This window comes from Bufo gargarizans, chromosome 4, assembly GCF_014858855.1.
Source record: "Bufo gargarizans isolate SCDJY-AF-19 chromosome 4, ASM1485885v1, whole genome shotgun sequence".
Classification (NCBI taxonomy): domain Eukaryota; kingdom Metazoa; phylum Chordata; class Amphibia; order Anura; family Bufonidae; genus Bufo; species Bufo gargarizans.
Window position 1 is genome coordinate 139428911 of NC_058083.1, and position 19311 is coordinate 139448221.

The window sequence follows — 19311 nt, forward strand, 5'->3', positions numbered from 1 at the left end:
ATTACAGAAAATAATAAACTTTATCACAATATGCTAATTTTTTGAGAAGGACCTGTATAGCAGTTGGACAACATTCTCTTGGCCAACAGATTGGGAAGATATTTGGCTGGTCATAGGGTGGAGTCGATGGTGGGGGCTGAGACACAGGAACATATATGTGAAACTTGGGGTGGCTAGCTCTCTTCCTGGCACCGCAGGATGAACAGCACTTCAGCAGCAAGCTAAGTTATATCATATGTGTGCTTTCTGTGTCTGTATATAAGTATAATATCCCAGTAGACTTTATATGTGTACATATAGATATTTGTAGTCTGCAATTGTATTACCAGTAGATATTTATGCTATTTATGCGTGAGTCTCTATATGTACATGTACTAATGTTCAGGTACTGGATGTGAGTTGGTTAGAGGAGTAGATCCAGTATTTGGTGGAATCTGGATATACTGTATATACATACATATTATTAGCCACATTTGCTTAGCATCCAGGGAGGGCAGGAACGGAGGCAGCTGTGTGTGATGGTGTATTCCATGTTATGTGTTGTATTTGTAGTATCTGTATCTTTATGTAATATCCTTTGTTTTGTCAACTTTATGTTACCAGTAAAGTCTTTTTATATATAAGTATTTGCAAGGGTTGTATGTTATTAAGATGACGCTGTTGCCTGTTATTTTATATGTATTAAGAGCTGTGGCTATTCCGATGTCCCAGTTTATTATATTAAACCACAAAAATTGCTGCTAGATTTTATTTAGCAATATAAAAAGCCTAGGGTTAATTTTAGCACATTGACTTGCTCGTTGGAGCGCGGAGGCATGGGAGTTCCGGATGTTAGGAAATACCATAAAGCCTGTATTTTCAAGCAAATGAGGAACTGGTGGCAATCTAGACAACTTACGGGTGGGGATGGAGAAATGGCAGCCTTCAACCTCTCTGCCGTCTTTGTTATGCTTCAGCACTACCTTGGTGGGGGGTTTTAGAGGAAGATTAGACCATTGCCAAGCTTGGAGAGACCTTAGACGCACTCATAAGGAGAGCCCCTCTGCTCTAGTCACACAACTTACCTTATTATATCTATCCTGCCTCTCCTCAGATTTTGACCTGGATGATTGAAGTCGCCGTGGCATGATAACTATTGGGGACCTTTTTCATGATGGAATTCTGGCCACGTTTACAGACCTCTGGGCATGCTGCTCCCTCCCCAGAGGGACTTTTAGAAATACCTAATTCTTCGCCACATACTCAATGGTAAGCCCCAGTTGCCCAAGATACCAATAGAATGTGCACGGTTCCTTTCTTCCCGGGAGGGTAAAACAGGGGGGATTTCCTTGTTGAACACAACATCCAGCAATTGAGGATAGGTTTATTAATGAATGGGTCAATGAAACAGTACAAAGTCCAGCTAGAGAATTAACCCTTCTATATAACAGTTACTTAAATATTTTACTTTATTAAATATCTCAATACATATACTGAATGTCCATGGTAGGTACCATTACATGTCTGGCTAGGTAGGTTTAGTCGTGGGCGGGGACAGTGTCCCTATTATGAACCCTGTACTAAACCCTTTGCCCAGGGACGGCCCCTAATGGTGGGGACTCCCTGTCCTCGAGCCTAAAACTAACAGCTCCTATGTAGCCCTCGCTGTTAGGGAAAGCCTATATAGTGAGGGACCTACATGGACAGCAAAACAAGACAAACATAAAATAAGTGTGCCATGTATACGGCCCTAGTGATATATGAACATCAGAAGGTACACGACGCACCAGACTAACTTATTAAGAAACACCCTGTGATAAGGATGTTTATGGTCACCCAGATATATGGTTTGGTCCATATATCTGGGTGACCATAAACATCCTTATCACAGGGTGTTTCTTAATAAGTTAGTCTGGTGCGTCGTGTACCTTCTGATGTTCATATATCACTAGGGCCGTATACATGGCGCACTTATTTTATGTTTGTCTTGTTTTGCTGTCCATGTAGGTCCCTCACTATATAGGCTTTCCCTAACAGCGAGGGCTACATAGGAGCTGTTAGTTTTAGGCTCGAGGACAGGGAGTCCCCACCATTAGGGGCCGTCCCTGGGCAAAGGGTTTAGTACAGGGTTCATAATAGGGACACTGTCCCCGCCCACGACTAAACCTACCTAGCCAGACATGTAATGGTACCTACCATGGACATTCAGTATATGTATTGAGATATTTAATAAAGTAAAATATTTAAGTAACTGTTATATAGAAGGGTTAATTCTCTAGCTGGACTTTGTGGGATTTCCTTGTTGTACTCCATGAGCATCACAACAGTGTCCTTCCAGAAATCTGTTTCTTATGTAAAAGTCGGAGCAGGATTGGTCTCAGACTTACCTTGCTTCTGATTGGCAAGAGGCCACTATATGGCCTAAATGTTTTGCCAAATGTTTCGCCAAGGGGGTTGAAATTTGGGATCATGCAAGAAAAGATAACTCTTAGATGGCATATGACACCTGTTACTATACATAAAACAGACCTGTCCTACACAGAGTGTTGCTGGCATGGTTGCGGTGGTAAGGGCTCTCTTTTACAAATGTAGGGGTCGTGTCCCAGAGTGTCCCTCTTTTGGCACAGGATTATTAAGTTTGCCTCCCGTTTATGCCAATCCGCTCTTCCCCTTGACCTGGCCTTGGCTTTTTTCTTTAAAAAAATGCGTAATATCCCGTTCAGACATTGGATGCTATTTAGTCACATTCTGGTTGCTGCCAGGCTAGTTATATGTGGAAATCTGCTCAGGGTCTTACTATAGAGGAGTTTTTAGAGGTCCTGCAACACAACTTTTCTATGGAACGTATTTTTTTACTGAAACTCTCAAAATATCAGAGATTTAGTTCTCAGTGGGCACCATATATACAATATGTGTCACCTACCAATACAATGCCTGGGTTTTTCAAAGACTAATCTTAGGTATTTCTCATGAAATAGCTTAGTCCTATTCTGTGTGCGGGTTAATTATGCTTGTTACTCATAGTATATACCATGCTTGTGTGGCAATAAAACCCTTGTAACGATACTCTTGTGATCTGCTTTGTTACCACAATTGTTCTTATGTCAAAAATTCCAATAAGACTTAAAGGGAACCTGTCACCAGTTTTATGGTGTCCTAACTAAGGGCAACATAAATAAGTGACTGATTCTCTTAGCACAATGCTGGGTCACTTTCTTTAATTGACACAGTCAATCTGCCAACATCCTGTATTGAAAAGCTCCAGCTGATAATGATGAGTCATGAATATTCATGAGCTCCTGACTCTCTCCGCCTACCTGCTGCTGAATGACAGTTATTTTCCATATGAATCAGCAGCAGGTGGGCAGGGGAGTGGCTACAGCTCTGAATTAAATATACGCTGGACTCAATGACATCACGATGGACTCAAATCAGCTCATTAGCATGCAGCACGCGGCATCTTTGTGTGTATATTATGAGGTAACCATCTGTCACACCAGTAAGTGAATACATCTAAGGCACTTTTTAGTAGTTCATGATTGTATATAATTAGTTAGATTATAATCAAATATCCACATGACAGGTTCCCTTTAAGAGGTCGTCTGACACCCTCAAATATGAGTGCCACAAATTTGTGTTAAACAAAGTAAAACCCCACTTACTTTTTGAAAGCCCTTCCACAAAGGCTCCGCAGTCATGTGCCATTCAGGGGCACCTCACCACTGAGCGGATATTAACATTTCTGGTCCACCAAGGACTAGAAGCAGCAAGAGTAGAAGTCTTGGCACTGGAACAGAGGGGCTTTCAAAAGTTGAGTGTTTTTTATTTTATTTATTTTACATAGTTTCACATTGCTCTCTATTTTCTTCTGGGGTTAGACAACCCCTTTAATGCTGATACATGCAATTGGTCACCGCACTGGAACTAGTACCTGCACTTGTGCATATATTGCTGGAATGATCTCGTCTTGGGGATATTCACAACCAGCATTTCAGCAGCAGTTTCCTCATCTTTGGCTAACTGAAGATCAGTGTCAGACTTTTGGTTCTGGTTTGGTCCTGGTAGTGTTTCACTACTTGAACGTCTTTTCAGGTGTTCACTGTGCTTACAGTGTTCAGAGCTTGAATGGAGAGAGGACATAGAATACCGACGGACAGTCATTGCAGTGCCTGAAAGGAAAACAGAATTGTTTGGGGTATTAATCTTTATCACCAGCTTGCACAGGTCTACTATGGGTTTATTTTGCATAGTATAAAGCATTTAGGCTACTTTCACACTTGCGTTGTTGTTTTCCGGTATTAGAATCCAGCAGAGAATCTCAATACTCGAAATATATGTTTCCGTTTGTACCTCATGCATTCTGAATGGAAAGAGATCTGTTCAGGATACATCAGGATGTCTTCTCTTCTGGCAGAATTCCATTTTGTGACCAGACACATAACTGCTGCAAGCTGTGGTTTTAAGTCCAGTCATAAAAACGGAAAAAAACGAATCCGGCACTAAAAACAATGTAAGTCAATGGTGACTGATCAGTTTTTTTTAGGAGTCTAAAAAACTGGATCCGTTACCCATTGACTTTCAATGTATTTAGTTTTGATTTTACACAACCGCATCCTAACGGATTGGATGTGTCCTGATGTGCAAAACCAAAACGGATCCGTTTAATTCCGGTACAGAGATCTTCTGCCACAACGCAAGTGTGAAAACAGCCTTATATTTCATGTCATATTCATGCTGATTTATCAAATGGCTCGTGGATAGAAATGCTGCTTCTAAAACACCACATGAGCCATTATTAGCATGTGGTATGCAATTTCATGAACCTTAAATTTCTTTTCTCTAAGTTTACTACAGCAATTTACTGTTCTTAGATTATGACTGGTGATTACCTTTCATTTTTTTCAGTTTCTCAGATCCTATAAAACAGGAAGAATCATTTTCTTAAATGGACGCTATGGTCTAGAACTTAAGATACAACATGTAAGGTTGGGTAATACAGTTTAAGTACTCAGGGTCTTCAAGGGCACACGTTTATAGCATAACATCTAGAATATGCTACAGTATGTTGTAACATGGAACCTTATGAGATAGCTATTACCTAGTGTAAATGGACTTGTGAAAATACAGAGAAAGCAGACTACTCAGTTTTTTTTACTCTTTACTATACTACTGAAAAAGTGTAAAAACAAAAACCCCTATGCCAGCGCTGTCGTTTTTTGGTTACCTCATTTCTCCAAAAAATGTAATTATAACTATTAAAAGATTCCATGTATCCTATAGTGGTATTAAAAAAAACTACAACTTGCCCGGCAAAAAAATGAGCCCCTATACAGCTCAGTTGGCAAAAAATTTAAAAGTTATGGGTGTCGGCAATCATTTTCTCTTTTTTTTTAAGAGCATTTTAAAGCCTATCAACACCTTTGGACATCATTTTTTTTATGATTGCATTTTACTGATTTGGGCTAAAAATCTTTTTTTTATTTGGCCTTATTGAGCATCCAGAGAGTGTCCTCAATATCACACGCTCCCCACTGACTTATTGTCTGGTAGGTGTACAAATTAACAGATGTAGGTGTATTGGAAGGCAGTATGAAAAGAATTTGGGACAGATCATTGCAAATAGTACTTTTGCCTATTTTGTTCTATTTTGTGCCCAGCGCTTTATGGAGTCCTAAAAAGGCTTGCACGGGCTGCATGATACTGGCTCGAGTTTTGTATTTTATTTGACTTCTCCAGGGCATGGACTCTGACACCTAGGAAGGATTTTATACTCTTAATCAACCATAAGTAGATTATTAGTGGATCATAGACTAAATAACAGCATACAATGGCAGTGAGAATTTTGTCCTGTATTAAAACAGGTATGGACTCGCAGGACCGGGATGTAATATTGCCACCATACAAAGCGTTGGTGTGGCCTCTACTGGAATACGCAGTTCAGTTCTGGGCACAAGTCCATAAAAAGTCCTATTTCGCAACTGTTATGTTAAAGTGTAATGTGCCTGGTTCACCAAAGGGTGGCAGCAAGTATGGCAAAGTTACACTTATGGAGAATGGAACCCTTCTTCCCATTCTAACCCTCTATCTAGGGAAGGGAGAAGACTAGTTAGTGAGGAGTCAGTTCAGCTTAACCCCTGCTAGGGGAAGGAAGCAGGTGAACGTCCCCGTTGGACATGCCTTGCCCAGGCCAGCTGGAGCACCTTCAGCTCAGCTGGATGTGGAGGCAGAAGCTTGGAGCCTCTAAAGCTAGGAAATATAGTTCAATGGACTAACCTAGAGTCAGACTACAAGAGAGAATTTGCAGCATCCTGCAGAAGCAGAGACTCTATTTAGGCCTGTCAGCACAGCAGAGCCAGAGAGCACCAGATGTAGCAGAGATGAGTTTGCCTGCCATTTTACATGCTAAAGCCTGCTGGGAGCCAAGATAAAGCCTGAGTCTGTTTAGAGAAACGTTTATGCAAAGTAAAGCTGTTATCAACTTCACCGCAAGGTCTGGACTCAATTTATTATTCATTCCCTTCATCAACAACCCCCTTTTTATTGCTTTGGAGCCAACTCCTAGGGTCCAGCATATCCAGGTAGGAGCACCGTGACACGTGCACCAACATTAAGGGACATTTAGGCCACTGTACACCACTCTGGCATTCCTACACCTGGGTACCATCCACTACATCACTAAAAAGGGGCCCTGTGCCCTTGTTGCTTCACTGCAACTGGCGTCACGAAAACAAGTACTCTTTTTCCTTTTAAAGGGCCCTGGGGAGTAGCGGCCCGTTGAAAGTCTGCTGGGGATGTGGAAATTGTGTTGGGAGGGTCTCATCATCCTAGTCAATAGTGGCATATGGCCAGATCATTTTGTTTAGATTTTTTTTGTTGGCCAAAGTCTCGGGTTGGCTGGTAGATTTGCAGTTTTTACTGACTTCACTGTTTGGCTTAAAGCTAAGCAGCACTGAGATGTGGTACTTATTGCATTGGAGCATTTACTAAAGTGTTTATACCACTATTGTGGTGTAAAAAAGTCACAAATCATTTACCATATTTAGCTTATAAAGAAATAATAGGCACTCACCATTTAGAACCACTATGAGAATTAAAATATAGGACTTTATTTGAATTTTTTTTAAAATATAATGTTACTAATAGAGAATAAAAAATGAAAAATAAAAATAGGATACTATAAATAGAGATGTCCTAGTATACACGCGTATCTTCAAATGTCTAAAATGCACATATTTCAAGTTAACAATATTTGAGAGGTTTAGTTCAGCCTGTTTAATCCCCTGTATATTCTGTTATCATATTTTGCAAATATAGACGAATCTAGGAATTTGGCTTGACAGAGTAATTTAGTAGCCAATTTTTTTTACTATAATGAGTCCTGTGTATTCCTTACATTGGATTATACCTGGCTGAATCTCTCTCCCTTCATTGACTTCCACATACAGTACAGACCAAAAGTTTGGACACACCTTCTCATTCAAAGAGTTTTCTTTATTTTCATGACTATGAAAATTGTATATTCGCACTGAAGGCATCAAAACTATGAATTAACACATGTTAAATTATATACATAACAAAAAAAAGTGTGAAACAACTGAAAATATGTCATATTCTAGGTTCTTCAAAGTAGACACCTTTTGCTTTGATTACTGCTTTGCACACTCTTGGCATTCTCTTGATGAGTTTCAAGAGGTAGTCACCTGAAATGGTCTTCCAACAGTCTTGAAGGAGTTCCCAGAGATGCTTAGCACTTGTTGGCCCTTTTGCCTTCACTCTGCGGTCCAGCTCACCCCAAACCATCTCGATTGGGTTCAGGTCCGGTGACTGTGGAGGCCAGGTCATCTGGCGCAGCACCCCATCACTCTCCTTCATGGTCAAATAGCCCTTACACAGCCTGGAGGTGTGTTTGGGGTCATTGTCCTGTTAAAAAATAAGTGATGGTCCAACTAAACGCAAACCGGATGGAATAGCATGCTGCTGCAAGATGCTGTGGTAGCCATGCTGGTTCAGTATGCCTTCAATTTTGAATAAATCCCCAACAGTGTCACCAGCAAAGCACCCCCACGCCATCACACCTCCTCCTCCATGCTTCACGGTGGAAACCAGGCATGTAGAGTCCATCCGTTCACCTTTTCTGCGTCGCACAAAGACACGGTGGTTGGAACCAAAGATCTCAAATTTGGACTCATCAGACCAAAGCACAGATTTCCACTGGTCTAATGTCCATTCCTGGTGTTCTTTAGCCCAAACAAGTCTCTTCTGCTTGTTGCCTGTCCTTAGCAGTGGTTTCCTAGCAGATATTCTACCATGAAGGCCTGATTCACACAGTCTCCTCTTAACAGTTGTTCTAGAGATGTGTCTGCTGCTAGAACTCTGTGTGGCATTGACCTGGTCTCTAATCTGAGCTGCTGTTAACCTGCGATTTCTGAGGCTGGTGACTCGGATGAACTTATCCACCGCAGCAGAGATGACTCTTGGTCTCCTTTTCCTGGGGCGGTCCGCATGTGAGCCAGTTTCTTTGTAGCGCTTGATGGTTTTTGTGACTGCACTTGGGGACACTTTCAAAGTTTTCCCAATTTTTCGGACTGACTGACCTTCATTTCTTAAAGTAATGAAGGCCACTCATTTTTCTTTACTTGCTGTGTATCCACCTGACTTCTCCACAACGCAACTGATGGTCCCAACCCCATTTATAAGGCAAGAAATCCCACTTATTAAACCTGACAGGGCACACCTGTGAAGTGAAAACCATTTCAGGTGACTACCTCTTGAAGCTCATCAAGAGAATGCCAAGAGTGTGCAAAGCAGTAATCAAAGCAAAAGGTGGCTACTTTGAAGAACCTAGAATATGACATATTTTCAGTTGTTTCACACAAGTCTATAAAACAGTAATGTGATTATTTAGGTCTCCTTATATGCATTAGCTAAGTCTGTCCAAATTAGTATTTGAGTATCGCATTGAAATTCGTTGATGTCCTTAAAGGGGTTTTCCCATCTTGCTATTTCATCCTCACCTGCAGCCAGCTCTGCTGTTCACTTCCTGGTTTCCTGCTTCTAAGGCTGGATGGGCTTAGGCAGTTTGAGTGAAGCCCTGCCACACCTCTTTCTGACATCACACTCCTTGCGTGCTCGTTCATGTGTCTCCTATGGCCACCGCTTCTCTCCCAAATCCCTGGGCCGCGCTTGTGCAGAAGATTTTTTTTTTTAACCAGCTGACCGCTCATTGCAGTCCTGAGAGCTCACGCTGCCGCGCATGCGCAAAGCTTATTTCTTTAGTGCTGTGTCTCATACAGAGCCGCACTGCATAAAGGGCACTGAAGAAATAAGCCTTGCGCATGTGCGGCAGCCTGCGCATTCAGGACTGCAATGAGCGGCCAGCTGCTTGAAAATAAAGTGTCTTCAGTGCAAGCGCGGCCCATAAATTCGGGAGGCGAGCAGTGACCGTATCTATGGGATACCATATGACAGGGATGGCCAACCTGAGGCTCTCCAGCTGTTGCAAAACTACAACTCCCAGCATGCCCAGACTGCCTACAGCTAGCAGCCTACAGCAGGGCATGGTGGGAGTTGTAGTTTTTATAACAGCTGGAGAGCCGCAGGTTGGCCATGCCTGCAATATGACAACAATGAGGTAGGAGGGAAAGAATTTTATAAAGAAGGGTGGGAATTTGGCAATACAATATATTTACAAAAATGATCACTGGCACATCATTAACAGATTAAACAGTGATCATTGTGATGGGAATACCCCTTTAAGTATCGCACTACTGTATATCACACAGTATTGCAATAAGTTCTATAAATGCCCGTAATTCGGTAGAGATGAATATAGAACAATAATGAAGTTAGTTTGGTCTCCTAATAAATTATATGCATTCGTTATATCTATCGAATGCTGTATTTATGTATTGCATAGATGTCCTAAAGTATCGCAATGTATCACATAGTATAGCAATAAGTTCTGTAAATGCCACTAGTTAGATAGCAATAAATATAATTCCAGTTGTTCAATTTACTCTATAATTTGTGACTTTTGGAGCTTCTCACCACTTTTCTAATGTCGACAAAGGGGGTGTGGCTTATTGGAAGGGGTGGGGCTTCACACAGCCTGCTTGATTTACTGTAACGTATGCCAGACCCTAGCTGGCGAAGCCTACAGTTTCTGGCTCACGGACTGCCAGCAATTAATAAATAAGACAATGGCATATGGGATCTCTAGTGCTGATAAAGATCCCAGTTTTCCTTTGCCAGTAAATACATGGGTTCATGTGGCTCATCCCCTATTTGCATGTTACCACCTAGTAATTTGTGTACCACATTTTGTAGTTTTGTGGTGTTTTCAGACACATGTATTCCATGTACTTAATTCTGGATTTGGTAGAGTTTTGACAATAAGTCTACAAGATATTAACTGATATGATTTGTCATTATTTTAATTAATAATACAATGTAACATAAAAGTGACACATTAGGCTACTTTCACACTAGCGTTCGTCGGTCCGCTCGTGAGCTCCGTTTGAAGGGGCTCACGAGTGGACCCGAACGCCTCCGTCCAGCCCTGATGCAGTCTGAATGGAGCGGATCCGCTCAGACTGCATCAGTCTGGCGGCGTTCAGCCTCCGCTCCGCTCGCCTCCGCACGGACAGGCGGACAGCTGAACGCTGCTTGCCGCGTTCGGGTGTCCGCCTGGCCGTGCGGAGGTGTGCGGATCCGTGCGGATCCGTCCAGACTTACAATGTAAGTCAATGGGGACGGATCCGTTTGAAGATGCCACAATGTGGCTCAATCTTCAAGCGGATCCGTCCCCCATTGACTTTACATTGAAAGTCTGGACGGATCCGTCCGAGGCTATTTTCACACTTAGCTTTTTTTTTGCCATTTTAATGCAGACGGATCCGTTCTGAACGGAGCCTCCGTCTGCATTATTATGAGCGGATCCGTTCAGAACGGATCCGCCCGAACGCTAGTGTGAAAGTAGCCTTACATTGAATAGTGCTTTTACAATGTCTATGATGTGTGCTGCCAGAAAATGTGTGTTTTTGGTGGTTCAAGTTCAACCAATTTTCTCTCCAAAAAAGACAGAAACTGACAATTAGCAGAAACCTCTGGCACTGAAGAGGTAAAAGACATTAAATGGTAAACCTTCATATTAGAGTTAGAGGCTTTCATCAGTTCACATTACCATAATGTACTTATGTCTGTTCTATGTGCAATTTACGTTCCAGAATTTCTCTCTAACATACATGTGATCCAGCGTGCGTATAATAAAAATATATTTCCAATACAGAGAAATCATCTTTAATACATTAAACACTTTTCGCCTGGAGAATAGAGTGATATGGAAGTGGAGTTCAAACAGATTCATGAAACGACTTAATTCTGTCCTGTGGGTATGAAGTGATAACTAATGTATGGGCTGCACGTGTCCCGGTATGTGTCATGTCTGGGACTAGGCTTGTACATGACAAGTTCATGATGTCCTTCAATTACACGTATGTAATAAGGATTTATAAATGAAGATAGATGATATGACGCTATGAATGCTGATGAAGAGAGTAAAAGAGCTCAGACTACATGTGTAACTCCCCAGAGTGGCATTACCACCTTTGCACCCCGCTACTGTCTTTATTGGTTAACCTCATGTCATCATGTGTATTTATTTCAGGTCCAAACACTGTGCATTTCCTATTTTGCAACTGTTATGTTTATATGTAATGTGCCTGGTTCACCAGCCAGCGTTTTAATGCTAAAGCCTGCTGGGAGCAAGATCAAGTTTGACGATTGTTTTGCATGAAAGTTTATCAAAGTAAAGCTGCAATTCAACTTCATCACAAGGTCTGGACTCAAGTTATTTCTTTCATCCCTCAATTACTACCCCTATTTGTCTGCTTCGGAGCCAACTCCTGGGGTTCCAGTCGTATCCAGGTAGGAGCACTGTGACACTCACAAAACATTAAGGGACATTTTAGGCACCCTATAGCACTCGGCCATTCCTACACCTGGGTACTCGAGCCATTATTTAGGGCCCCAGGTGGCGGCCTGCTGCACATTTTGCTCTACGTACTTTGCGATATTTGATATGTTTAAACAAATATTGAGGGAGATTTACTAATCAAAATGCAGCAGAATTCTCAGGCAATCTGCAGTAAAAGACTGCCGTAGATGCTTTGCACCATGCTTATTAAAGGGCATCAGTCAGCAGATTTGTACCTATGGCACTGGTAGACCTGTTACATGTGCACTTGGCAGCTGGGGGCATCTGTGTTGGTCCTATGTTCATATGTGCCCGCATTGCTGAGAAAATGATGTTTTAATATATGCAAATGAACCTCTAGGAGCAATGGGGGCGTTAACGTTACTCCTAGAGGCTCTGCTCTCTCTGCAACTGTCACAACCTCTGCACTTTGATTGACAGGATAAAATTATCCCTCATACATCTCAGTAGACCTAACTATAAAAGAGTTATGGAGGCCAGAATATAGCGATGCAAAGAAAAAACTGATTTTTTTCCCCCATTGTTTTTTAGTTGTGCTAAAACACAAGAAAAACGATATAGATGTGATATCAATGTAATCATACTGACCTGGAGAATGAAGGTAACAGGTCAGTTTTACCGCATAGACAAGACTGTAAAAACAAAACCCATAAAACTATGGCACAGCTGCCAGCTTCCCACTACATCATATGCAAGCACAACTTGTCCTGCAAAAAAACAAGCCCTCATACAGTTATGTGAATAGAAAACTAAAAGTTATGGCTCTGGGAAGGCAGGGGGTAAAACATGAAAAGGTCCTGAAGGGTTAAATGTAATAATGTATGCCAAATGGTTGGTGCAGAGTAAGCTGACTAGACCAGCTTATAGATACAAAAACGTCCGTCCAGAATGTGCCAGTATCTGGAGTAGATTTTAGGTTTAAAGGGTATTCCAGTGAAACTCGAATGGGACTGAGCTGCACCTAGGTCATGTGACCAACAAACGTGACCTCACTGGTCTAGGAAGAGGCCGCAGTATTTACCCAAGCGCTGTGGCTTCTTGAAACATCTGATCAGTGGGGGTGCCGGAAGTCGGACCCCCACAATCAGATATTGATGACCTATCCTGAGGTCATCAATAGGGGTGAGCAAGTCACACTTTGGATCCAAGATCTGAAGACGATTTGTTTCCCAACTTCGTTTTAATGCTGTAAAGAGACCGGTCTCTGTACAGAATTAAAATGTATGCGCTGCGCAAACTTCATTAGGTCCAAAGTCTCTCCGACTTCGGATTGCCGTTTTAAAAGTCGTAGAATTGAAGGCCGAAGTTCTTCACCGAAGTCTCGTGAGACTTTGGACTTAATGAAGTTTGCCTTCGCGCAGCGCATACATTTTAATGCTGTGCAGGTCTCCGTACAGTTTTAAAACAAAGTTGGTGAATAAATCGACTTTGGATCTTGGATACGAAGGGCAATTCGCTAACCCATAGTCATCAATATCGAACTTATGAGAAAACCCCTTTAATGAGAATAGTCCTAATTCTCTTTCACTTTGCATTACTCTAAAAAACAACTATCCTATAACTATAATATACTGATGGCAATATCTGAACACCGTCATAGAAATAGCCATGAGATCGGCTGTAGTGTCCTGCTGTACAGTATCTAGCAGAGATAACACAGGGTATGCTCATCCCCTAGGGGGTAACTAGAAGCTTAGTACAGTACCTGTCTGTTCTTGCAGAAGGTCGGCGGATTGGACGGACACATTTCTGCGTAGCAGGCCTTTGCACATCACCTCTTCCTTTTGTGCCTGGTCACACCTAATGCCAGTTCTCAGCTCTCGTTCCTTGTCACATATCGTATTGTGTCCAACTTGACTTAATTCTCCTCTGAGTTCTTGGTTCTCTTTCTCTAGCTTCTTGATCTCTGAACGCAGTTCTCTGATCTCCCTCAGTAAGTGTGTGTCCCCCTCCATTAGAGGGCTCCCCTTCCTTGACACCTTCTCTCCAGTATGGTGGTATCTCTGGAGGGTGCGGAAAGAGTCAGCACTTCTTCTGCTTGTAGCATTATTTACTAAAGATCAGTCACAATAGCAGGCAGTCCCTACACCGAGCTCTAGGTCGTCTTTCACCAGGATGTGAGCTTGGATTAAGCGTTTAGACAAGAGGCCTTTAATTATTTAAACCGGTGAGGTTTTTGCTTTCCGTGCAACTTTACTATGTTTATAACTGTCAGAGGAGCCTTTATTTGTGTCTCCATGACTGATTAAGGCTACATGCATATGACTGTATGTATTCTGTGGTCTCCAAACCGCAGATCCGCAAAATATGGATAACGGCCTTGGAAATGTCCTTGGTCTCTATTATGGAAATGGCTATTCTTGCCCACAAAACGGACAAGAATAGCAGATGTTCTATCGTTTTCGTAACAGCTACATGGATGTGGACAACACATGGATGACACCAAAAATCTCTAAGAACCATTGTGATTTATATCCACAGGTAGTTTTTTTATGTTGATTTAACTAAAAAAATTATTTTTGATAAACAAATTAGGGGTTGGCCATTTTGCTGGAGCTGCTGCAATGGTGTAGGGAGGTGATGGCACCTTCCTTACAAAAACATGGAGACTATGATCCATTCATTGAGTTAAGAAAATACTCTGCATTAAAACTGTATTTTTCTCCATTTTAGGCTACACGCACACGACTGTTGTGTGTTTTGCAGTCTGCAAATTGCGGATCCGCAAAAAAACGGATGGCGTCCTTTTGCATTCCGTAATTTGCAGAACGGCACAGACAGTCTTTACTATAACTGGCTATTCTTGTCTGCAAAACGCAGACAAGAATAGGACATGTTATTTTTTTTTTTTTGCGGGGCCACAGAACGGAGTAACGGATACGGACAGCACACGGAGTGCTGTCCGAATCTTTTGCGGGCCCATTGAAGTGAATGGGTCCGCACCCGAGCCGCAAAAACTGCGGCTCGGATCTGGACCAGAACAACGGTCGTGTGCATGAGGCCTTAGGGTGGACTGAATCGTGGAGAAATTGTTAATATTGCTTTACTATGCCATACTGATGCAGATGGCAGCGTTCAGATGTTAGTCGGAGGGGGAACAAGTGGCTAAAAGCTGTATGTGACGCCTCTGTGTGGTGGATCTGCAGTAGGGAACTGTTATAAGGGGTTTTCTCCCACTAAACTGTGTGACGTCTCCTGTAGCTACAGTTACAGGAGGCTGACGAGAGATGCCCTGGATGTAGGGTTCGTGCCATAGTTCCATAATTAGAATTGGCTGGATAGTGACCGGCTTCAGAGAAGGTGGTCTGAAGAGCATAGTAGAAGGGTGGAATACCAAGCTAGCATGCCTGGCATAGCGGTGCAGGGAGTTATCACTAGGTCGAAGTGGCCGGTATTATCCAAAATCGGTATGTATAAAGAGGTCTACCAGTCTCAGAAGTTGTGAGAAACTTCCAACAGCATCAGCAGCAGTAACGGCTCCATGTGAGGTCTTCTCTATTCAAATTGCACCTGCCATCTGCACTTGCACTGCTGGGAGTTTAGTACAGGCGCAGTGTATTTGAATAGAGGAGACATCACATGGAGATGATTTCCCTGGTCACATGACTCTCCATCAGCGGCCATCTTATGGACAGGACCTCAGTGCGGACAGAACAATAGATCTAATATACAAGGGGGCATACCTTATTAAATATGGAAAATGGCACATAATTTCAATAAAGGCTATGTTAGCAAGTGCCATATAATCTTCTTACCTACCCATTGGTAACAAGGGGTTGATCCTGCTGACAGATCCTCTTTAACAAAAAACCTTGATTTATTTTATTTTCTGACAGCAGATGAACTTTAAGGCAGCGCTACTGTACTCATTGATGACATCGTCTACAAGTATATGGGCACCAGAACATCACACCCATATGAGTTCACTCTTCTTGGACAACTTTTCACAAAAAATTGGAACACGTCCATGGGGACTCACCTCTATTCAGCTGCATTGGCATAAATTAGGTCAAGCATTAATACAGTCAAGTGTCTTGTAATCATTAACCATCTATGGACCTTGTGAGTGTTGGCTATTACCACAAACATGAAATCACACAGATTTTAATATGCCCTCTTATGCTCAAACAATATGGATTCCTTTAATAGAAATTGTGGTGATGCCATCACACCTTCCGTTAGATAGAATTCTAGCGGCATCTACAAGACCAGATTCCAGTTTCAGACTGCCAGATGATGAAGTGTGTTAAGACTCCGGCATTTCCACTATTTCCAGGTCCAATGAAGGTGTGCACCATGTTGTCCTAGCCATGCATACACGATACACGACTCGTGCGCAGCTGCTCGGCCATGGAAAGTCCATTTGGAAGAATGTTACTGTTTAGATATAGCTGCATGATTAGATTGGTTATAAAAGAAGGATAATTATAATCAAATGTAACAACATTATTTTACACTACACTTAAGTAATATAACTAAGGGGTATCAGGGTACATTATTAGACAGGGCAGGGTAATATAACTCAGGACTAGGCCTATCAGACATTATACAGTTATAATGACATCCACAGCAGCCTCCATTCTAAATAATGTCCATAGTGATCCTTATTAAAAATAATGTCCCCCCACAGGCAGGCAGTGCGGGCGGCGGCGCTCACTCACTGTACCTCACGCACTGGGGGGGGGGGGAGTTTTTTTGACACTCGCCCTGAGAGAAATTTTACCTAGAAACTGCACTGACTACAACTCCCACCATGCTCTGCTGTAGGCCGATAGCTGTAGGCTGTCCGGGAATGATAGGAGTTGTAGTTTTGCAACAGCTGGAGGGCCGCAGGTTGAGCATGCCTGATCTACACTATAGGGAGAGAGCAGGGACCAATAGGACAGTGTAAAGCTCGGCTAATAGGGACTATTCTATTATACCTTGCTGCACTAATTGGGGTTAAAAAGTGATCTAATATGATTTCAGGTCATTCACATTCTTTTATACATAAGTAATTCCATTAATCCTTGATTCTGTAATTGTGGTAAAATAGCGGTCCTATACTACAGATTCTGGGGTGTTCGCATTCTTTTATACATAAGTAATCCTTGATTAATCCTTGATTCTGGGGTGAAATTGCGGCCTGATACTACTAATTTTGGGGTGGACAGGTTCTGTAGCTGTTCACCGATATGTAATTAGTAGAAGTATTTGCTTCACTAACCAAAAGTGAATCACTGAAAGGGGGTAGACGGCTTAAAAAGAAAACAACAAAACTTTAATAATATATCAAAATCAAAATGGAATTATCCCCAAACGAAATGTAAATACAACAAGGGCTGGTTTGGGTGGGTGACTGATGTGCTGCAGGACGGGTGCTCAATCGTGTTCGTGATCTACGCTGGGCACCACCTCATCCATAGGGCAGCACAGCACACCCACAGAATATTCAGAAACGCGTCGAGCAGGGCTAGTTTTATTAGGCAGGGTCAGTTAGGCCATTCATAATTGCAGCTCAGCAGAGGGGGGTTCCTGGGGGATTTAGCTGGTACAGATCCCTTCTATTACGTACAGGGACCCCATATATTTACAGATGTGGTCAAGGCACTGGGATCATATGTACACAAGAATCCCAGCCTGACTGCTTACATTGTTCTGTGGGTGTGCTGTGCTGCCCTATGGATGAGGTGGTGCCCAGCGTAGGTCAAGAACACGATTGAGCACCCGTCCTGCAGCACATCAGTCACCCACCCAAACCAGCCCTTGTTGTATTTACATTTTGTTTGGGGATAATTCCATTTTAATATATTGATAAAGTTTTGTTGTTTTCCTTTTAAGCCGTCTACCATCCTTTCAGTGATGAACAGGTTCTCTAGCAATTAATGTGGAATCAGCTGACGACGGTGTATAAGGAGTGCTCTCTTTCACGCTATAGTAGGATCTTGGGCCTCTGCACAGTTGTTTATACTTGACGCTAACATCGAGTTCACACTTGAGTTATTTGGTCAGTTTTGGCTCCGTAACTGCCCAAATAAGTGAAGTGTGCAGTGACTCTAAGAGCGACGCCTGTCATCTACATGTCATACTGACTCACAGTATTATTTCACTACCAGAGCAGACTCCCTATGCGTGTTACTGCAAGGCACAGTGTTCTACATCACTATACAGGCTCTCTGAAGCCAGGAAATAGCCGTTTTTTAACGTGCTTCGTCATTAATTAATTCAGACCGGATTTGTTTTTAAAATTCGGTGAAGCGTCTGAATCAAATTTTTCAAAACTTCGCTCATCTCAATATTTTCCTGCATTTCCAGAAGGAATAACATAGTTATTTCATGGGGAATACAAGCATTTACTAAAATGGACAGGTTCTCAGAAACAACAAGAGGTTTCCCTTCTGACTGCACCTGTAATAATGGAATTCTCCATTAGTAACCTCCGTGAATTAGCCAGAGAGCGGAAAACAAATACATAGAGGGTCTCACTCTCTTTGTGGAGGACCTATCACGTCCAGGTATTACATGGACAGTCCATTGATTACAGTGAGATTTGTGTAATGCTACATTTGCCCTGTAGAGGCGCTGCAGAGGAACTTTACATATTATTGCTAAGTGTTTGCAGATTATGGCCTGTGTCTCGGCAGCAGCACATTATGTCAGAGGGCTCTTCTGACAAGCTGTTTTGCGTGTAGCTTTGCTTGACCAATCTGAAACTACTAAAATAAAGAGCTCAACCAATCTAGAGATGATGTTCAAAGGGGTTTTTCCTGGAGTACAATATTGATCGTCTATCCTAAGGCCATTAATAACTGAATGGTGGGGATCTGACACTCGGCATCTCTGTCAATCAGCTGTTTGAAAAAAACGCTGCACTCCGGTGTAGTGCTGCGCACCTCCTCACGGCATACCAAAGCATAGCGCCATACAGTGGCTATATTTGGTACTGCAGTGGGACTGAACTGCACATAGACCATGTGACGGATGAACATGAACCCACTGGCCTAGGAACAGCGTCATGGCCTCTTCAAACAGAAGATCGGAAGGGATGCCAGAGTCAGACCCCCACCTATCCTGAGGGGAGGTTATCAATACTATACTCCTGGAAAACCCAATTAATGTATAGTAGGGAAAAAATGGTTACACGGTCAGATCCCCCAAAAACCGGCAGTCATTCCTTCCAGGTTCAGTATGATGCATCTCCACTGCTCGGAGACACTAGAACGTGTGTGTACTTCTGCTCATAACTGCATTAACCATCTCATGTAATACATTATTATCACCCGGGAGCATCTATTAATTTCTTTCTATGCTCTCGGCCGTGTCTTCCTCTCATGCAGAATAACCACATAATAACCATG

At 42.4% G+C, this 19311-nt stretch overlaps 1 protein-coding gene across 1 annotated transcript in view; it reads right to left on the reverse strand.

The window, feature by feature from the left end:
• Nucleotides 1–13929, reverse strand: part of LOC122935275 (putative coiled-coil domain-containing protein 195) — a 44898-nt gene extending 30969 nt beyond the window's left edge. The window contains exons 1-2 of the mRNA XM_044291035.1: nucleotides 13680–13929; nucleotides 3911–4148 (exon numbers count right to left, since the gene is read on the reverse strand). Coding sequence (XP_044146970.1) covers nucleotides 3911–4148; nucleotides 13680–13929 — 488 coding nt within the window. The remainder of the gene's footprint in view (nucleotides 1–3910; nucleotides 4149–13679) is intronic.
• Between the last annotated feature and the right edge of the window lie 5382 nt (nucleotides 13930–19311).